The 14,775-nt window shown below is 37.3% G+C and overlaps 1 protein-coding gene across 2 annotated transcripts in view; it reads right to left on the bottom strand.

The window, feature by feature from the left end:
- The window catches only part of pias2 (protein inhibitor of activated STAT, 2), a 49,347-nt gene that overhangs the window by 34,435 nt on the left and 137 nt on the right, over positions 1-14,775 (bottom strand). The window contains exons 2-6 of one of the 2 annotated variants that reach the window (XM_032577528.1): positions 10,278-10,462; positions 8,009-8,096; positions 7,878-7,928; positions 6,465-6,555; positions 6,239-6,373 (exon numbers count right to left, since the gene is read on the bottom strand). In XM_032577528.1, coding sequence (XP_032433419.1) covers positions 6,239-6,373; positions 6,465-6,555; positions 7,878-7,928; positions 8,009-8,096; positions 10,278-10,462 — 550 coding nt within the window. Of the gene's footprint in view, positions 1-6,238; positions 6,374-6,464; positions 6,556-7,877; positions 7,929-8,008; positions 8,097-10,277; positions 10,463-14,775 lie in introns of those variants that run through there. The other variant, XM_032577529.1, reaches the window with a different exon arrangement.

Raw genomic sequence — 14,775 nt, 5'->3', positions numbered from 1 at the left:
AGCATTGTTAATGTTTTTGTTTATGACATCTGCAAACAAAGCCTCTCTTGCATGTTTTAGTGTTAAATGATAGTTACGTAGTCTTTCTTTATAGATGTCATAATGAACGTGAAGTTGAGTTTTACTCCATTTTCATTCTGCTCTACGGCAGAGTTGTCTTGCAGATCTAACTGTTTGTGTATTTCTCCATGGAGATTTCTTTTTACCAGACACAACCTTCATTTTAATTGGGGCAATGGAATCAATAATATCTGAGACTTTAGACTGAAAATCATTTACCAACTTATCTACATCATTACAGCTTAAGGGTGAGGAAGAAGAGTAGATTTGATTAAAAGTGTCTGCTGTGTTTTCAGTGAGAGAACGTTTTGTGATGGTTGCTGTTTGTATAAGTGGGTTAAAAGATAAAGAATTTTCAAAGATAACAGGAAGTGATCCGACAGGGCGACATCAGTTACAGAGACATTGGAAATATTCACACCCTTACTGATAACCAGGTCCAGTGTGTGTCCTTGAGTGTGTGTTGCTTGTTTGACATGTTGTGTTAGACCAAAAGTCTCTAAAATATTAGCGAGCTTTTTTGCCCCTCTGTCTTGGGGGTTGTCAACATGAATGTTGAAATCACAGACAATTATTAAACAATCATAATCAATACATATGACAGATAGAAGTTCATTCAAGTCAGTAAAGAAATTTTCCACAAAAGTTGGAGTTTTGTATAGAGTTACTGTCAAAGTTCGTTTGTGGCCTTTAACCTCAATTCCAAGATACTCAAAAGAGGTGAAGTGACCCAAAGAGATTTTACTACAATTTATGGTATTCTTAAATATTGAAGCCACGCCTCCTCCTTTTTTGTGTTTTCTATTCTCACTGAAGAAATTGTAGTTAGGAGGCGCTGATTCAATTAGTACGATCGATTCATTATTATCATTCAACCATGTTTCTGTCAGAAACATAACATCGATATTATGCTCAGTGATGAAATCATCAATTAATAGAGCTTTAGCACAGAGAGATCTGGTATTTAAAAGAGCTAGTTTTAGTGACTTGGAGGCCAAAAGTTCTTCAGTCTGATGTTTGAATTAAAACAGCTGTATTTTATGTTTCTGTTTCTTGTAAATTTTCTTGTAGTGATCCAGACAGGTAATGTCCTGTTCTGCAGTGCCGGGGGGCCAGACACATTCTGGAGCAAAAGGGGTGTAAAGATAAAGTCTGGACCCCGGCCTCAGACCTCAGAGACGCAGAGTGATGGATCCTCTGGGACGTTAGAGTCAGGTGGCTTAAATGAAGTGAGGTCTACTACGTGACCGCTAAGGAGAGATGTCCCAAGTACAACCTGTTGATTCATTCCATCTGTAAATTTAAGAAACTCCGGTCCAGAAGACATTTCTTCATGTGTATCTTGTGAATCCTGTGAATGAATGGGTGAGCAGAGAGGGAGGGGGGAAGGAGGAAGGGAACTAGTCGCTCCATCTCCAGTCGATGTTGTATCAGCTTGTTTTTGTTCCTGATAAGCCGAGGGTTTCTTCATAGTCAGAAATCCTTGAGCCTGTTCTTCTGAAGCGATGATCACGTTGCTGTCCTTGTTGATAAAATGAAAAAGATTTGCAGTGAGCAGCTTTATCCCATGTTTATTAAGATTGCGTCCGCTTCTTCCAAAAAGGTGAAAGCGCTGCCAATAGATCCAGAGGTTATCGATGAAGGTCACTGAGCTGGCAGAGCAGCTTTTAATCAGCCATTTGTTTATCATGTCCAGCCTGGAGTGTTTTTCGTCTCCCCATTGAGGTGATGGAATTGGACCACTGAGAAATAACCAGTCAAGACCACAACTGTGGAAATATAACTAAACTTACAACATACTGTCCAGTTTCTTTGTTAACATCTTTGTTTTCACTGCATGCAAAACGCACCGATTAAAATCCAAGCAATAACGTGACTTACCAATTACGTGTTTGTAACTCTCCTCCTCTCCCTCCCCACCTTTCACTTGCACGCAGCGCTCCGAGACATGCGTAGTGGTTTTCTTTGAGCAGCAGAAGATGTCTGTCTAATCTTCAGTAATAGAATTGCGCTGCATTAATCATGAGAAATCCGACGGCGACAGCTAATTCAGCAGCGCTTCGCTTTCACAGACGGTGGGGACTACGTCTAACTTTTTTCGTCACTTAGAAAAGAAGCTCAAAGAAAGGTTAGCTCTGTTGACGTTATTTAGCAATGCTAGCTGTACCGAGACACATAAGCATTTGTGATGAAAAAAAGTTGTCACTCACTGCGCTGAATTATTGTGCAGAGGTGTTGACTAACGTATCGCATATCTGGGACATAACTGTGTCTAAAAGTCTGCGATATAGTGATGTGACATTCAAGCATGATCCGATTCTTCTGAATCTTGTAATGCTCTGCTACACTGCAGTACAGTGGCGCAAAAAGTGGGTATGCACTGCATGCAACGCATAGGAGCGATGTACGTGAGGGCGCAAAAACGATGTGGGAATTTTTTTTCTAGTCAGCATTTTATGTACTTCACAGCTGTTTGTGTATGAAATGATCAATAACAGAGAAACAGCACTGATTAGGCGCCACTCCACTCCCATACAGGTAGCTTGGGCAACGTCCCTTCGAGAATGCGGTGAGGCGTGTTTTTTTTTTCTTTTAAATTTGAATTGTAGGAATGTTCTCGACAACAGGGAGCTAAAGATGGGAGCAAAAGAAACTACGGGGCACAAAACAGAAAACAGAAGAGGGGAAGGATTAAAGATGTTGGAGAGACAAAGAAAAGCTTTTCAAAGTGGTTGAAAGACAGAAGGTAAGTAATGTCAGTGTATCAACAAGAGAGTTGTAAATATTCAGGTTAGCTTAAGCTAGCCTAAAATGACAGGCGGTTGTTTTTGTCTCCGCCCCATATTGAACCAATACGAGACACGATTTATTCCGTATTGCTATAAATGTCTGATACTCACACCTATCACACACATCTCAACAATAAATGTAATAATAATGACCAAAACAAAACACGGGAAATATTAGGGTCAGCTAAATTGTTGTTGCGGGACCTAAATAGGACCCCAAGACTGACGCTGTTGTCATAGTTACCTAGAGACGGACACTACGCAGCCGCAGTGAGTTGCTATCAACCAGTGTCTTTTTAAAATGTCCACTCGATACTACACCGTCCTTAAAGTAAAACCTCTGGCAAAAATACAGATGGTAGTGGGAAGACACAGGCTAAACAATCACAGTGACTTTTAATAAGGGCATTTAAAAAAATGTGCCGGCGATATTCAGTGGCACCCAGTGGGTTGTTTGATGTCAGACAGAATGTCTGATAACATGGGATGACATGTTCACATACACCTCAGAAAGTATGTAGTTGTGCCCCTGCTGCAGTAGCTATTATTATTTTATTATATACAGTACAGACCAAAAGTTTGGTCCAAACTTTTGGTCTGTACTGTACATTGATATAGCAAATAAATAAAACACAAGAACGAAACCATGCATGCACATTGCTCTTTGATTGTTTTTGTCACCTGTCATGTGGCAGACATTACAGCACTTTGTGCTGCCTGGCTTCATGCAGTGGGAGAGAGGGCGAGAACAGTCATGATGAGTGCCTTGTGCTTGGTTACTTCTTGCTTGTTGCTCCTTGGTTAGTGTTCATAGTTGAGCGTTGTTTACAGTTAGTGCATTGGTTCAATTGCTATGTTTAATGGTGCAGACAGTGGTGGTTTCTGACATGGGGTATATGGGCAACCGCCCAGAGGGTTATCGTGTTAGGGATGGCATGAGACCACCGCCGATTGTAGCACAGAGATGGATAATAGCACTTATTACGTTTTCTATTGAAATGAACAATTATTACTAAAATATCTCAGAACATCTTCATTATTAATTCCACGGGCCATCATCAACATCATCATCATCATCATCATCATCATTCCTGTGTTATTCCAGAGTTTGTCTGACTACCTGGAGCTTAGTGGTAGCTTCCCCCTCACACACACCTGCCTTCCTGCCTGCATGAAACCTTTTCTTTATGAACATTTTCACTCCTTCTTACCGGGCAGCAGCAGCTAACCTGAACTCTTCCTCAATCTGTCCCTGGTCACGTCTCTCTCATCATCCTCCTCGACGATAATAAAGCCCCTGAATCGCTCATTCCCTCTCCTTGTCCGCTACTAAATCTCCTCCAATGGTCAAAGTTAGTGTGGTAATTAACATATCGGTTAGTTTGACACATTTTTCTGAATGGGCTTATGTGCTTTTTAGCTTTTGTGGTAGTTTTTCTGATCTGACCCGTCTCGTATCCGCTCATTTTCTCGGACTCTGGTTAGCTGAACTGGCGCTATTTATAACCTCAGAGGGGAGGGGCGGGGCTTATCCAATGAAATCCCTCAATAAAATCAATAAAATCAACCAATGGGCTGTCGCGGTAAATAAAAATGAGATTTAATATAATTTTTTTGTTAAATTATGACAGCGAAGGGCTGCCAGATATGGACAGTAAATGCATCAGTCAGTCCTCCCCTGGACAGAAGTTCAAACTGAATGCAGCTTTTTTTTTCTGTCCAAATTGTCAACCCACCACAGTGGTGGTGCGTTGCTCCAATTTACAAGCCACTTCATACTTTTACCCACATTTGGCCAGTGGCGGGTGCTAATTTCCACCCGAGGTTGCACCTAAAGTGAAATAATTATTTACGCCTGGCTTTCTTCGGGTTCTTCTGCTTATCAGAGAGAATCTAAAGCTGAGAAACCCTCCAGCATTTAGGTATTGTTTAATGTCACAAGAGTTCAGAGTTCACAGACGACCCCATGAAAAAACCTATCAAGACAGATGCTTCTAAACTTCTAAAAATATATATTTCTAAGTAGATAAAGACAAGTCATATCTGTTGAGAGTGATGGGACATGATGTGGCAATTTGATTCTTTTGAACAGTTCTTTGCCATGAACAGTAGGACTGAAGATGTTCTTTGTTGTTTGACTTAGCTTGCTCTGCTCACTCATCAACTTCTATTGTTATATTTATTTAATTTAAAATTATTTAATCAGGAATAAAAATAACAGATATGTATATGTAACCCAGTGTTTAAAAACACAAGAAAAAAATAATAGATGTTGATTCAATGTCTTATTCTACCAAAATAGCTAAAAGGTAATTACGTAAATCTTCAAAAAATGTGAAATATGCTTTTAGTGTTAGCTTCTGTTGACAGATTAGGCAGCCAATGGCTGGCGCGGTCTGGTTTCGTGTCGGCCAATGGGGTTGATCGTCCCGCCCCTTTTTAACAGCTGGCGGTTGTTTCGTTCGGAGCGCGGCAGACAGGCTTGAAAGCTAACAGCTGACGGTTGCTTCGCTCAGAACGCTTGAGAACAGCTGACGGTTGTTTCGCTGCGAACGCTTGAGAGCTAACAGCTGACGGTCGTTTCCGTAAAGAGGTAGAAAGAAATTGACGAATCTGGAAATTGATCTCGGAGGGTTTCCCCCGTGAACAGCTGAAGCCCGAAAAATAGCCGTTGACAGCTCGGAGCATCGGTCAGGTTTTTTTTTTTGGAGTTTGTACAGTACACTTTTGGCTTGGAGGGCCAAAGATTCCAAGACCCTCTTCACCTGAAACTGGATGGCGAGCCCCAGCCCAGAGGACCAGGCGCACGGGTAGATAGTAACCCGACTGGTCACCAGCTGAGAGACTTTGAGACTGAAGAATTAATTCATTGGAGACTGAAGTATTCAATTTATTTATTTATTTATTTTTTTTAAAAAGCGCGCAGTATTTGTTTGTCTGTTTTAAATGTGGATCCACAATTGTTTATTATATTAAATATTTGCTCTTTTCTTGTAGACACTGTGTGTTCTGTTGTTGCTCACACCTGGGTTCCCTAGAATTTAATATCTTCTGATTAGGCCCAACTTCCTATATATATAGTATAAATTAATTAACCTGTTTTTGTGAGTTGCAGGTTACATATAATTGATAGAAATTGTTGGATTACTTTTATATATCATTGTACAAAAGAGAAGTTTTGCTTCTGTGTTTGGAAACATTTGAACAAATAATAATTTAAAATGTTTTAAGTCAATTCAGCACTGTTTATCTGTATTGGATTGGTATTGGTGGATACTAAACCTCAGATATTTGTATTGGAAGTGAAAAAAGTGGATCAGTGCATCCCTAGTTAGAGGCCAGTGATTTAAATAGCTTGCTTAAATTCAATAAGATATTGTAAACCTCACCTTTCCCATTTCTTGGGTCCATGTCACTGAAATCTGGTTTGGCACAGCAGATGAAAGTCTGACAAGGGAGGTAATGTTTAGGGGTCTTCCTGTTCTCTTCTGTTCAACTCCATTTTTTGGTGGTGGTGCAAATCCCTAAAGATATAGAAAATTTAGTGTCTTCCCTCATTAAATTCTTTAGTGGAAGGTTTACACTTTACTGTTCTAAAGGAAAAATAGCACTTACAGGCAAAGGAAAGAGCTTGCCATTGACCTTTATACAAAGACTGTTGGGGAAATTATCATCTTGTGGACAACTTGTCTCTGCCAAGCAGAACCTGAAAGTTAAAAGAACCATTTAAGCATAATCTTGATATTATGCTAGGCTGTGTCAAAAGAGTTTGCAGGCAAGAAGTGACAATATAATTTAATTCATTTTGCTTATGTAGTGCTAAGTCTCAATAAAAGCCATAAATACGCTTTGTAATCAGATTAAATTTATATGCAGACGTTCAGTATATTTAATGTAGTCGAGTAGATTAAATTGTAACTACACATATTTAAATTAAACCTTAGCTAAAATAATGTGCAATCAAACTCAACTATTATGCCAATTTGTCAATTGGCTTTCAATCTAAGTAAATCCAGATGATTTCTATGAAAATACATGAAGACTGTTCTCGTCTTACTGGATGAGAACAAATTGGTCACAAAGAGATTCACAGTTAATCAATTTAAATCCCACACTCTTTTAGATGATCTGTTTTGCACAAAAACAAAAAGTTAAATATCTTTGAAATTTTGAGTGTTACTGCACAAATTGTACTTTATAAATTACAAATAATAAAATGTCATATTCTCGGATCGTAAAACATTTCCCTAAAGTTTTTACCTTTGAAGTCAGCAAAGTAGGTGTAAACACATTCAGTAAATAATGCGAACTTGGATGTTGATTACTTGGCAACTTGAAAGGGGTTCGAAATCCCTGATGTTTTACAAAAAGTTGCTGTCATATTGCAATGCAGGCACTATTGACTTGCAGAGCAAGACGGGACCAATGGGATTGAACTTGATGATCTCCACTTGAGTATGTACACAATAGTGCAATTAATGCATTAAAACATGCACACTAGTGCACATTGCACCAGCAAGCAATGTGTTGCCTGCTGGTTTTATTTGATTAGTTTTGCCAAGTGAGGGGAATACTTCCTAATCCAAGCTGCCTCAATGTAAATATTAGAATTGAATTGTTATTTTAAACTATATACATCGTACAACCTTGTGTGTAGCATGGGTTAATATGGGATACAAGCTGCTGAATCACTGATAAACTAAAGGTGTCTGAATGACGGGACCTTCTTCACAGTCTTATTGCAAAACCATGTTGTGAAAAGCGGCATTGCTGTCCCCTTCATTACTGTTTGGACAGCTTCATTCATTACGTTATTTTTGGAGGACTATGACTTTTAAAAAAACTGACAACAGTTTTTGTTGGATTTATTAAGAGTAGCTAAAATACCAATATTAACCTTTACATTATTTTTAGCTACCAAATTTATTTAAAAGTTGCTAATCTCTTTTGTTATTTTGTATTAAATGACAATAATTAATACGAATTAATTACTCATATAATTCAACTAAAATTCAACTAAGTACTCACCTAAGTTGAATTTGAACCATATAGTCCCTTCTGCCACCTGGCAGGAAGTCTCTGTAAAACATAACAAACCACTCATTTTAATATATATGATTTCTTCAACTGGTGAAGAAACTTTAACGAACAGTCCATACCTGGATATGCATACTTCTCGAACTTGCTGAGGTGTTAATGCAAAAATAAAATACTTTTCTTGATGGTACCTCTGTGCAGTACTTGCTCCTAAAAAATATTGCTGTCGTCATAAAACTATTTATTGTACCTTGACAAAACACATACAGACACATTTGCATTTCTAACTATATTACCCTTGTGAAAAAATAATATATTTAAGTATACCTTAAATATGCTTTATTTTTCTGAAATACATTTTTAGTATGCTATCAACTGGCTATACTTATTAAGATTATATTAAAAATGTAAAATAAATAAATGTCTAATGTATGCTTCTAATACTCTTTAAAAAATTTATTTTGGTACACTTTCAAAAAGTATATTTTTCTAAACTGTACTTTATATTCTAATTAAATATATTACTAAAATTATACTCTGGATAATACTTTTTAAAATACACTGCATGTATTTGTAAAAAAAAAATATATATATATTTTTTAAATGTACATTTTAAAAATATATTACAAATATATACAAAATACTTTTCTGAAGTAGAAACAAAAACAATACTTGAGTGGAATGTATGTATATATACATATACATGTATAAACATATATACATACAGTTGTGTTCAAAATAATAGCAGTCCCACATCACTGACAAGATAAATCACTGTTTTTGTTTGAATTTCAACTTCTACACTGTAGTAAGTTTCTAAAAGGTTTAGTGAAGGTTTAGAAAACCAACACACCCAACAGGCATGATGCGCATGCTGCTGATTCTGTGAAACTCAATCATTTTCTGAAAGGGGTGTGTTCAAAAAAATAGCTGAGTTCAATTAGTGAGGTCATTGATTATGTGAAAAAACATTGGTGTTATGCAGGTGACCCTTATTTAAGGATCAAGGCAACTGACGCTGCATATGCTGGATGTGCATTTGTCCTGGAAAAACAGAGTAACATGGGTCGTCCAAGACACTGTTCAGAAAAAGAGCGTTCTTTGATCAAAACATTTATAAAAGAGGGAAAAACCTATAAAGAAGTGCAGAAAATAATAGGCTGTTCAGCTAAAATGGTATCAAATGCTTTAAAATGGCAGCCAAAACCAGAATGTTGAGGGGAAAAAAGAAAAACAACTATTCGAATGGATCGGAGAAGAACCAAAATGGCAACGGCTCAGCCAATGATCAGCTCCAGGAAGATCAACAAAGGTCTGAGACTGCCTGCGAGTACTGCAACAATCAGACGGCGTCCATGAGAAGCCAAGCTACCAGCAAGAAGCCCCTGCAAAGTCCCATTGTTAAAAAAATACATGTGCTGAAGTGGCTACAATTTGCCAAAGAACATATTGACTGGCCTAAAAAAAAATGGCATAGTATGTTGTGGACTGATGAAAGTAAAATTGTTCTTTTTGGCTTTAAGGGCCACAGACAGTTTGTCAGACGTCCTGCAAACTCTGAATTCAAGCCACAGTGAAGACGATAAAGCACGGTGGTTCAAGCATCATGATATGAGGATATTTTTCATTCCATGGTGTTGGTCCTATTTAATGCATACAAGGGACCATGGGTTAGTTTGAGTACACCAGAATACTGGAAGAAGTCATGTTCCTATATGCTGAAGAGGAAATGCCCTTGAAATGTTTGTTTCAACAAGACAATGACCCCAAACACACCAGCAAGAGAGTGAAATCATGGTTCCAGACAAACACAATTCAAGTAATGGAGTGGCCAGCACAATCCCCAAACCTTAATCCCCAAGAAAATTTGTGAGTTGACTTTTATCATTTGTAGTTAAAACATATGAAGTCGTGCTTCAGCATCAAGCATGCTCAATTATGCTAAGATTTAATATACTTGGTATATTTATTTTTCACAAGGGTAGAACTTTATTGACTTAAGATAAAGTTTTATCAACTCTATTGTTAACCCTTCCACTTACCGGTACATTCCTAACATTTAACGTAAAGTTAATGTACACTTTGTCCCCAACCCTAAAAACTGTGGTCTTAAGTCTTCACAGAGTAAATTATTATACTAGAAATGATCCCCAAACACTTAAGTACATACAGACACTGAATACTTTCCCTAACCCTATCCCCAGTGTTCGGTTCTGGTCCAGAAGCCCTTCATGAACAAAATAAAAAGAACTTGGTAACGTCGCTTCTCAGACTTTAATGTATAAATAAGGCTACAATCAAATAGTAATGTTTAAGTGTACTGAACTCAACTCTTGTAAACAGTTACTCATCTCATTTTTGCTGTTAACAAAATTGGAAAACATTACAGACCTAGACTTGAAGGCTTGATAAGAACATCCAGCACATCATAAAAGGGCAGCGGTTTCATCTGTACATCAGGATGGACAGGGGGAATGAGAGGGGCAGGCTGTTGAAGGTTCATGCTGGTTTTGGCACAGTACCACACTGCTGTTTCGCCTGTCAAGAGGCTGAGGTTTATGTTAGAGGGTTGACTCCTGCCAACAGAGAATAGTTGTCAGTACATTTTATTTATAGTCCTCCAAACCATCCTGCTTAGCTTACAATAGTGAAAAGAGACTACATGAAACAACATTTCATACATTAAATATAGATACAAACACTGCAAACCCACAAAACAATATACAAAGAGTTCAACAGTTTTTAGACAGATGTTTTAAGATTACTATATAAATGAATTAGAATTGATTCAAGTAGAAATTATAAAGCTAATTTTTCTAAAAGCATAACAAATTGGTACACATTACCAACACAGGCTGGAGAGGAAAGAAATAACATCAAAGATGTTTGTAAGCATCTTTTTACACTAATAAACATTCAGCCCCTAATTTTAGTCAAATTGTAATATTCTTGCAAAAGTTTTAAATATTTCTTAGAGAAGTGTTAAATCTGAAGCAGACATGGACATTCATTCTGAATATTCAAAAAAAGCACACAATTTGAAGCACAATGATTCTGCTTGAATAAGCAAAAGTCCATATTTTTATTCATATTATTTAATATGTTTCAACCTTAATGAGAACTGTTTCACCAAATTGTTGGCTGATTGTACTGAATTAACTAAATGAAGAGCAGCTGTAGGCTTTTCTAAAGTCTGAGTGGTGGTTTGAACAGCCGATGCATGGATAATTATATAATTATTCTGTGGAAAGCATGCCATGTGAAGTTGGTATATCATAAATCTACCCAAACAATATGCCCTGTAGTATTAAACAACAGAGTATCAAGAGTGCTGAAGCACCAACTGCAGATCAGCAACTAATGGCTTTAAAAAGTTTTACTAAACATGTAAGCAACTGACAGAACTCATCTTTAAAATGTATAATCAGCTAAACATGTTGTCAGTCTGTCACAAGTAAGTCAAGTGGTTTTTTTTTAAGATTGATATAATCTGCCAAGCTTGAGGCTATAGTCCAGTCAAGAAACAACCTAGCCAAAATATTGCAAGAACTATATGATAAAAAACAAGCTCTTTACTAAATCTGTGAACTAGAGCAAATGTTGAAATAATAACTGAGAGACTACCAATAATTGCTCATATTTCCTATGAAGAACTTAGTTTATAGGTCTAACAGGGTGTTTGCTTTAGCCGGGGATGCATTAGCTGATGAAGTTTTATGTGGTAATCAAGACTTGATTAAAAGATGTTCTTTTTGACCTATGAGGCAAATAGATCACTTCCTTTGTATTGTACATTTTCTATGCCATAGACAGACAGATAGATTAATAGATCAATATATATGACATAAACCATAAATCCGGTCATGATTAACAATGGGTATTTTTTGCTACAATGGAAAGCATGGCAATTGCAAACTATTTTTTCTTTCAGTACCTTCATAATGCAGTTTTTCCTGCCTTGTAGTCATAAAAGCTGAGTTAGTACTATGACATTTACACAATTCATTGTTTACCTCAGGGGAACAAGGGTAAATCAGCCTAGATTTCCTTAATTTTGAAAGATCTGCAATCAACCAATAACTATGTGAGAAACTGATCCTGTCCACTAATCTTATCTACCTCCATAAAGATCTGAAAATCAGCCACTGTCTTCCATTTGCTCTGCTGTAAGAGAGGACTGACTGATCTGCCCTCAGGTCACATCTGCACAGTTAACAATAGTCACCTCACTGTCAACTGTCAAACTAGCTGATATATTTACGGTAGTAATTTTTCAGAAAAAAAAAATAGAGATCAGCCAAAGTCAAAATCAAGAGGTCAGGCATTTTAAAGACATGGGTACCCTTGTAAAAATCCCAACATAAAATAGCACAGGACACACACCAATCAATTCCAATTAAATTTGATGATGAAAAAAATGCATGCAACTTCTGCATCAAACAGTGTCCTTAGACATCTTACACTGCATATGACAGTTGAGAGAAATGAGTTCCATTCAAAGCATCACCAAAAGTTAAGGCACACAGTTCTGCTTAGCTGCTGCTATGGTTAATTATGCACATGAAAGAGCCTTTTAACCCCCCTCTGATGTTCATTTCTGAGGTGCTCCAATAATGTTGTCAGTTCAATTAGACCCAGGATTTTTTTTTTCCCCTCCAGGGGGTCTTTTGTGGGCTCTAGTGTCCCTTATATGAAAGTAGGCTGACAGGAAAGGAGAGAAGACATGCGGCAAATGTCGCCGGGTCCGGGAATCAAACCCACAACGGCTGCGTCGAGGACTCAAGGCCTCCAAATGTGGGTCTATCCCCTACGCCACCAAGGCACGCCCTGACCCAGGGATTTTTTTATATGCAGTAGTGTCAGAATCCAAAACGTTTCCCCAAAACATTTTTGTATTTGTTCATTAACGCCATTACTAACAATTTCAATCAATATTCAGTGCAATGGTGTTCTTTACCTCTTAGAGATAAGTGATGAATAAGGATAATTCACTTGTTTTCACAAAAATAAAACTATTTTAATTTTTTAATGTCCAATAGGAAAACCTACACAGAAAAATCAATACACATACATGTAAATATTATTTTTGCTGCCAGTGTGCAGTCTTTCACCTGGTGCTGTGTTACCCAGTAACTTCTCCAAGTTATCTACTCCCCCTTTGGTAGCATAGCCTTTTCCAGTGTTGATTTTAGCAAGGTGCTGATGAGGACAACAATGCAGAGATTATCAAAGGTTATTTTGTGCCTCTGAGACCATTTTCAATATCAAGTACAACCCTTGTACAGTGATTCTTCTCTGGAGCTCCTAAAGCTGGCTTTCCAGCATAAACCTTCTATGCACAGCTAGTCTTTGCATTGCATGCTGCTCAGATTTGTTATGCCATATTATCTATTTGGAAGGCATGCTAGAATGAAAACTCCTGAAATATGAATGAAAATGCCTTTCAACAAAACACACGTTCCTTGTAGGTCAGACATTTCAAGAATGATTTTCTTTATTAAGCTAGGCAGCAGAGGCTCAAAAACTGACTTGATGTCTTTGACACAAGCTGCTACCATACTAGGCCCTGGCACTATCTTTATTATATTCTCTGCACACAGAGAATACTGCTTACTTGATGTTTACCTGGAGATGAATACCACTGGAGTTCACAATTTGTTTTACATGAATATCATGTTTGGCTATGACTAGTGTTTTCATCATTTGTTCTATAATCAGAATTAGAATCGACCTCAATACCGTCTTCAGCTTCCTTCTGTATTTCCCTGTCAAGATCGAAGATAAGTTCGAGCACCTCCATTTTTTTCTGCTGGTCATCTACTAAAAATTTGAAAATGACTATATTACATGTAAAGTTTTAGGACTTCCTTGCAGATAATATTTATAAGTTCACCCCCTCATATGCTGAGTGTCCACTCAACAGGGATCAAGTCTGCCCAAGGGAACAGAAAAGGTTCCTGTCAAGTCTTCATAACACCTGCCTTCTCACAGTTTACTGGTGAGGTAAAGAGGAAAGGGGGGGGGGGGGAGCATTTATCTGTCTGTGTATGAGGTTAAATTAGTCGCACAGTGGCAAACAAACAAAAAATATTAAACCCTTTTGACACTTTAATTTGACTGCTGGGTCAAACTGACCCAAACAATATTTATGTACTATGAGATGTGTGATGTATATGTAAATATGTAAAATAACCCATTTTCATCTTATGTACTCATCATGGTTATGTTGTTTCAACCAGAAAAAATACTTTGAACAAATTCTTTTTTAGATTTTTAAACTTTATAATAGGTCAATTTAATCCGCAGGATAACAGGGAATTTAAATGGTTAAATCAAAAGATGGAATGATCGACATGACTCCCAGAGGTTTGCACTGAGTTTGCAAGAGGAGTAAATGGTTGCAGGTCATTTCGTTCTTTAGCAACGCTGTAGCCATCCTCTTACTCTCTTGCATCAAAGCTAGCCGTTTCGGGGCTAATTCCTAATTGTAGCCTGCTAACGACTGCTTTAGACCCATATAAAAAAATGCAACACAAACATCTATGATCAACATTTCCTTTGCCTACTAAAATAAATTATTCAATCACTTCACAAAACCGAGCTCGTACAAAGGACAATAGTAGTCCCTGTAAGGTGTTAGAAACTGTTTTTAATTATCATTTAATGCAATCATACGCGTCGATACTGTTATTTAGAAATGTAAAAAAAAAATAAAAACTACTAGTAAGCAGTAAATTTTCAAAATCTAAAACACAAAGGAGCTGCTTTGTGAAAAGTAAAACTGTTAGCATAAGGCTATTCTTAGAAGTATTTAAGATCTGTAGTCCATTGAAACTGTGCGTATAAATGTCCGCCAACTTTTTCAGTTCACGGTGTTATATATTTACAG

This window comes from Xiphophorus hellerii, chromosome 12 (assembly GCF_003331165.1).
Source record: "Xiphophorus hellerii strain 12219 chromosome 12, Xiphophorus_hellerii-4.1, whole genome shotgun sequence".
NCBI classification, from domain to species: domain Eukaryota; kingdom Metazoa; phylum Chordata; class Actinopteri; order Cyprinodontiformes; family Poeciliidae; genus Xiphophorus; species Xiphophorus hellerii.
Note: the sequence above shows the minus strand (reverse complement) of the source record. Positions and strands in the feature narration are given on the sequence as shown.